Source organism: Lepidochelys kempii, chromosome 1, assembly GCF_965140285.1.
Source record: "Lepidochelys kempii isolate rLepKem1 chromosome 1, rLepKem1.hap1, whole genome shotgun sequence".
Lineage (NCBI taxonomy): Eukaryota > Metazoa > Chordata > Testudines > Cheloniidae > Lepidochelys > Lepidochelys kempii.
In genome coordinates, this window is record NC_136380.1 from 2,196,971 (window position 1) to 2,202,850 (window position 5,880).

Sequence of the window (5,880 nt, forward strand, 5' to 3'; positions counted from 1 at the left end):
TCTCTCTGGTCACGCAATGTCAGACATGAAGGTCGCAATCTTACAACAAAAAAACTTCAAATCCAGACTCCAGCAAGAAACTGCTGAATTGGAATTCATTTGCAAATTGGATACTATTAATTTAGGGTTAAATAGAGACTGGGAGTGGCTAAGTCATTATGCAAGGCAACCTATTTCCCCTTGTTTTTTCCTACCCCCTTGTCCCCCTCAGACGTTCTGGTTAAACTTGGATTTGTGCTGGAAATGGCCCACCTTGATTATCATACACATGGTAGGGAGAGTGGTCACTTTGGATGAGCTATTACCAGCAGGAGAGTGAGTTTGTGTGTGAGGTTTTTGGAAGGGGGGGTGAAAAAACCTGGATTTGTGCTGGAAATGGCCCAACTTGATTATCATACACATTGTAAGGAGAATGATCACTTTAGATAAGCTATTACCAGCAGGAGAGTGGGGTGGGGGGAGGTATTTTTTCATGCTTTGTGTGTATAAAAAGATCTTCTACACTTTCCACAGTATGCATCCGATGAAGTGAGCTGTAGCTCACGAAAGCTTATGCTCAAATAAATTGGTTCGTCTCTAAGGTGCCACAAGTACTCCTTTTCTTTTTGTATTTGTTAGTTTGCCTGTCCCGCCCTCACCTCAGCAGATCCTTCTTCTGCTCTTCCTCCCCACCCTGGCCTGCTTTTCCCCTAACCTTAACTTGCCACCCCCTTGATTACGTCTTGCTCCATGCACCCATGTCACCTCCCGAAGGGCTTGTGCCCCTTCTCCCTTTTAAATTGCACCCCTTGTTCACTGCACCCCATCCCAATGATATTGCGGCTGGAGAGCCAGTATACCAACCTCGCACTGGTGATCAGCCCCCCTTCCCTGCCTCAGTCATCTTCTTCGTGCACTCCCACCCACCCACCGCATTTGGTTTGAATTGCATGATGGAAACCGTGGCTCTGGCATGACGAGAAACTGTGGTTACGGCAGGGAAGTCAGGACTCCGGGGTCCTATCTGTCCTCCTGGGTCCTATCCGTTTTCCTTCCACACAATCTCTGTGTGACCTCGGCAAATTTATGCCTCCTGGTGCCTCAATTTGCCTATCTGTGAAATGGGGACATGTTCATAGTGACTTTTCTTTCCTAGGTGTTTTGAAGATCCTTCAATAAAACGTGCTGCACACAGTGAGGATAGTTACGGATTTAGCCAAAGGTGGAAGTCCTTTGTTTCGGTTTGACCCTCTCCCAGTTCCTGATGGAGAAGTACATGGTTTAAGATGTATTCCAGTATCAGCCACCTCTCTTTGCAGGGCCCCCATTGCCCCTCCTGCTTGCAGGTGTCCCACAAACATACAGGACAAAACCCATTCACAGCCAATTGCTTGACTTAAATGGAGCCATCATTTCCCTGAAATACCATTCATGGCCCTCACTTAGTGTGACTACATCAGTAGTAGAAGTTTATACTTCATATTCCTACCTTCAGTCATAAAAATGATACATGCATACAAATAGGATGAATACATTCAGTCGATTGTACCTTTTCCAATAACACATGACAAGAGGCATTTCACACAGAAAGCATATGCCATTAAGGTCAGATTCATATTCATAAATATATTTCCAAAAAGCATATGGAGTGCAACGTCACACAGCCAATTCCTCTCTGCCTCAGCGGAGAGCCCAGGAGTTCTCCTCTCCCTTCGGAAGGCCCCTTACTACTGGTGACCTAAATATAAAGGGAAGGGTAACAACCTTCCTGTATACAGTACTATAAACTCCCTCCTGACCAGAGGCCCAAAATCCTTTTACCTGTAAAGGGTTAAGAAGCTCAGGTAACCTGTCTGGCACCTGACCCAAAGGACCAATAAGGGGACAAGATACTTTCAAATCTGGGGGCAGAGCCGGGAGCGGCAGGGGGCGGGGGGGGGAGGTTTTGGTCTGTCTGTTCCGAGTGCTTGCTGGACACAGATCAAGGAAGCAAGCAATCCGACTCCATTAGAATCGCTAAGTACTAGCAAGGGAATATGTTAGCTTATTTTTGTTTTGGCTTGTGATTTTCTCTGTGCTGAGAAGAAGGTGTATTCCTGGATTTCTTTTTGTAACTTTAGAGTTTGGCCTAGAGGGAAATCTTCTGTGGTTTGAATCTGATTGTCCTGTATGATTACCTTCCATCCTGATTTTACAGAGGTGCTTCTTTTACTTTTTCTTTCTTTCCAATTCCTCTCTGCCTCAGCACAGAGCCCAGCAGTTCTCAACACAGTCAAATCCTTGCCTCGAGGGCATCCGAGACAGACCAGAGGGCAGAGAAGAACAGACAAAGAGAAAAGAAGCCGTATATAAAATTGGCAACCCCCTTCTCTGTGTGCCAAGCAGCACTGAGTGGGGCCCGCACAGGAACTGCTAGCATATCTCTGTGAAACAGAGGCTCATTTAGGGGACTGTAAAGCTCTTCATATATAGCTTTGTCTAACACAGGAGTTATGTGCTTGATATAACCCATCACCACTTGTGTAATTCCTTCTCAATGAAATCCTGTGTATTGCGGATAATTCTTGTGGACGTTTTCACTGGTCGGACAGTCATCCTCTCCACTGGGAGCCATGAAAGACCATTCCCTAGTGTTAATATTTGATAGCAGAGGACGGTTTACTGTCATGTCTATGTGAATCGGTTTTTCCACTGAATAAATGCTGTTTCTGGACTGGCTTCTTGGTAAGAGGTTGCTATCCTGGATCACTGGTGTTGACCAACTAATGTAAATATTGGGCTGAATCAGTTCTGACCTATTATTTGTGGCTCGGGTTTGGAAATGCAGACAGTGAGCGGTCATCGTACCGAGGCTGAAGGGGAAGCCCAGAACCTTCCGGTTATGGTGGAGGGGTGTTTACTGAGATAGGCATGTGAGGATCTGGGCTCTGTTCTCCGGCTGCCAAACGCTGTTCCTGTCCTGTTCAGGGAAGGGTGTTTGAATGACATGTTATTAAAATATCAGACTTGTGGCACTCCCACTCCTAAAAAAGGAACAAATGAGAAATGCTGCTGTTTGGATTATGTATCAGGCTGTGAATAAGTTTGCAGAGGAGCATGAAATCTGGAAAGATGAGAAGGAAAATTTGCAACAGGAGCTGCAGACGCTGAGATTGCAAAATGAGGGGATGCAAAGAGATTTACAAACTTCTCTGACGCAAAATATAGCCAATGCCCAGCTATGGTTGCATTAACTCAGAGTTGTCAGGAATTGGAATGTGATATGAATGCACAAATGCAGGAAAAACAAAAGTATCAATTGGAGGCAAAACGATATAAAGGGGCTGTGTCCGTTTTAACTGAACAGGCTACAAAGCCCCCTGAAAAAGAAAATCATAAGAAATGATGTGAAGTGATTAACAAGCTGTTCTCTAGTTGGGATAAAAGGACTTCCCCTCACCCAACTCCCCAGGAGCTAGGGGAGAGAGAGGTCTGTCCTCCATGTCATTACACAGTCCAAGGTCCTCCCCCATCAGTCCCACGCTAATATCCATTCCCAGACACACACCAGACGCACGTCAACCCCACACAAATATCCATTCCCAGACAGGTCCCACCCCCTATCACCTGCATGGATAATATCAATTCTCAGACCCCTCTTCCCCATCAGCACCACGCTAATATCCATTCACAGACCACCCACTCCGTCAGCCCCACGCTAATATCCATTCTAAACCCTCCACCCTGCTCTCCCATCACCTCCACCCCAGGATGCTAGGGTTCCACACCACTAACCACCCCTTCCCCCTGATTTTCAGTTGGAACATCGAGTCGAAAAGGGGATCTGGCAGTGTCCAGTTACAGCAGAGTGTGTGAGGGGGGCACAACCGTGTCATTAACTCATATCAGCCCCTGCTCAACTGGGGCTGCGTCCTACAAGCAGGAAGGATCCTCATCAGGCTTCTGAAACTCCCGTTCCAGCCCCGCACATAGAGGATGCAGCTGGGATAGAGAGGGGGATGGAGACAATCCAGTGAGTAATAGGGATAGTGGAGGAGAGGAGTGAGTGACAGGGGCAGGACAAACCGGGGGGGAGGTGGGGCAAAGTGTGGGGCCTCAAGTGTCCAGTTACAGGCAATAAGAAATGTGGGAACCCTGTGAGTTGTACATCGATGGATTCCCCGGACTGTCAGGTTGATACAGCACTGTAAGGTAAAGAAAGGATTTAATGTCAATAGTCACTGACTCAGGAAAGAGAACACAGCACCATGTCAACCATTGGATCTCCACAGAGCTTGGTCTGAGAGCCAGAGCACCAGAAGTAAACTTTATTCAATATGAGTAACGTGCCAGATCAGCCTGTCCCGGATCTGTTTGGTCCTCACCCCGTAGATGATGGGGTTTAGCATGGAGGGCAGTAGAATGTACATGTTGGCCATGAGAATGTGGAAATGCGGGGGCACATTGTGACCAAACCTGTGTGTGAGGAAGGAGAAGAGAGCTGGGATATAAAATGCTAAAATGACACAGAGGTGGGAGCCACAGGTCCCAAAAGTCTTGAGCCGGGCGTTCTTTGTGGGGAGGCTGAAGATGGCCCTGAGGATCTGGATATAGGACACAATGATAAAAGACACATCCAGACCAATCACCAAGAATGCCACAGAGAGGCCGTAATAACTACTGATGCGTATGTCAGCGCAGGCCAGCTTCACCACGGCTATGTGCTCGCAGTAAGTGTGGGAGATGATGTTGGTTCTACAATATGGCCACCGCCTTGCCAGGAAAGGATAGGGCAGGGCAAGAATGCTGCCACGCAGCACCACGGCCAGGCCGATCTTGGCCACAAAGCAGTTGGTCAGAGTGGTGGAATGTCTCAGCGGATCACAGATGGCCACGTAACGATCCAAAGCCATGGCCATGACGATTCCAGACTCCATCGTTATACAGCAGTGAATGAAGTAGAGCTGGGTGAGGCACAAACTAAAATCTATCTCCCTGGAATTGAACCAGAAGATGCTCAGCATTTTGGGCATGGTAGATGTAGACAGGACCAGGTCAGTGACAGCCAGCATGCAGAGGAAATAGTACATGGGCTCATGGAGCCTCGGCTCTGTCTTCACGATAAACAGGATGGTGAAGTTCCCCAAGAGGGTGACGGTGTACATGATAAAGAAGGGGATGGAGATCCAGACGTGGGCTGCCTCCAGGCCAGGAATGCCCAGCAGGATGAAGGTGGAGGGGCTGGAGAAGTCGGTTGTGTTGGAATCTGACATGGAGTAGGAGAGAAGGTCTCCAACTTTGAGGCAGAACAGTGTCGCCTGCATCTACTGTAAATTGCCTTGACTTGCTGTATGTGCGCAGAGTCTAGGGTGGTGGTCACATGAGAAATGCCTGGAAGGAGAGACAATGCCATTATGAGACAAAACATGCACAACCGGAGACTGTTCTCACGGGTGAATCAAATCGATCACTTTTCACACACTGGTAAATGACATTTTCTTTATTCAAATAAATGAATTCTGAATAACTGGCTGAAATAACACCATTCCATACTTGATGGTGCTCCATAGGTCAATAATTCCTACACGCCATGATGTGGGAAACCTAAATAGGCACGAGGAGGAAACATGTGTGCAGATACTGGTTATCCGTCATTGTTCCTTAATTCACTGGAAGCCAAGCTAGTGAGTCCATGCTGTCTGGACTTCCCCAATCTCTGCTTGCTCATTCGCAGTCATGGCTGTTAGGATATAGATATTCAGGCCTGATGATAAAGGCCTGTACTCGAAGAATTTAGTTGTATTCTTATCACTTGGCTAGTTCTAGAGGCATAAAAGAAAGAATCAAAATCACTGTCTGCCGGTGTAAGGACCTTCTCTTACTGTGACAGTCTGGGGCCCTGTTCTTAGGCTAAGGCCTTTG

General features: G+C 47.2%; 1 protein-coding gene across 1 annotated transcript; it reads right to left on the reverse strand.

Annotated features, from left to right (window-relative positions):
- Positions 1 to 4,286: 4,286 nt before the first annotated feature.
- Positions 4,287 to 5,231, reverse strand: LOC144930723 (olfactory receptor 52E8-like). The gene has a single exon (XM_078853682.1). It carries the CDS (start codon positions 5,229 to 5,231, stop codon positions 4,287 to 4,289), a length of 945 nt encoding a protein of 314 aa, XP_078709808.1.
- Positions 5,232 to 5,880: the final 649 nt, after the last annotated feature.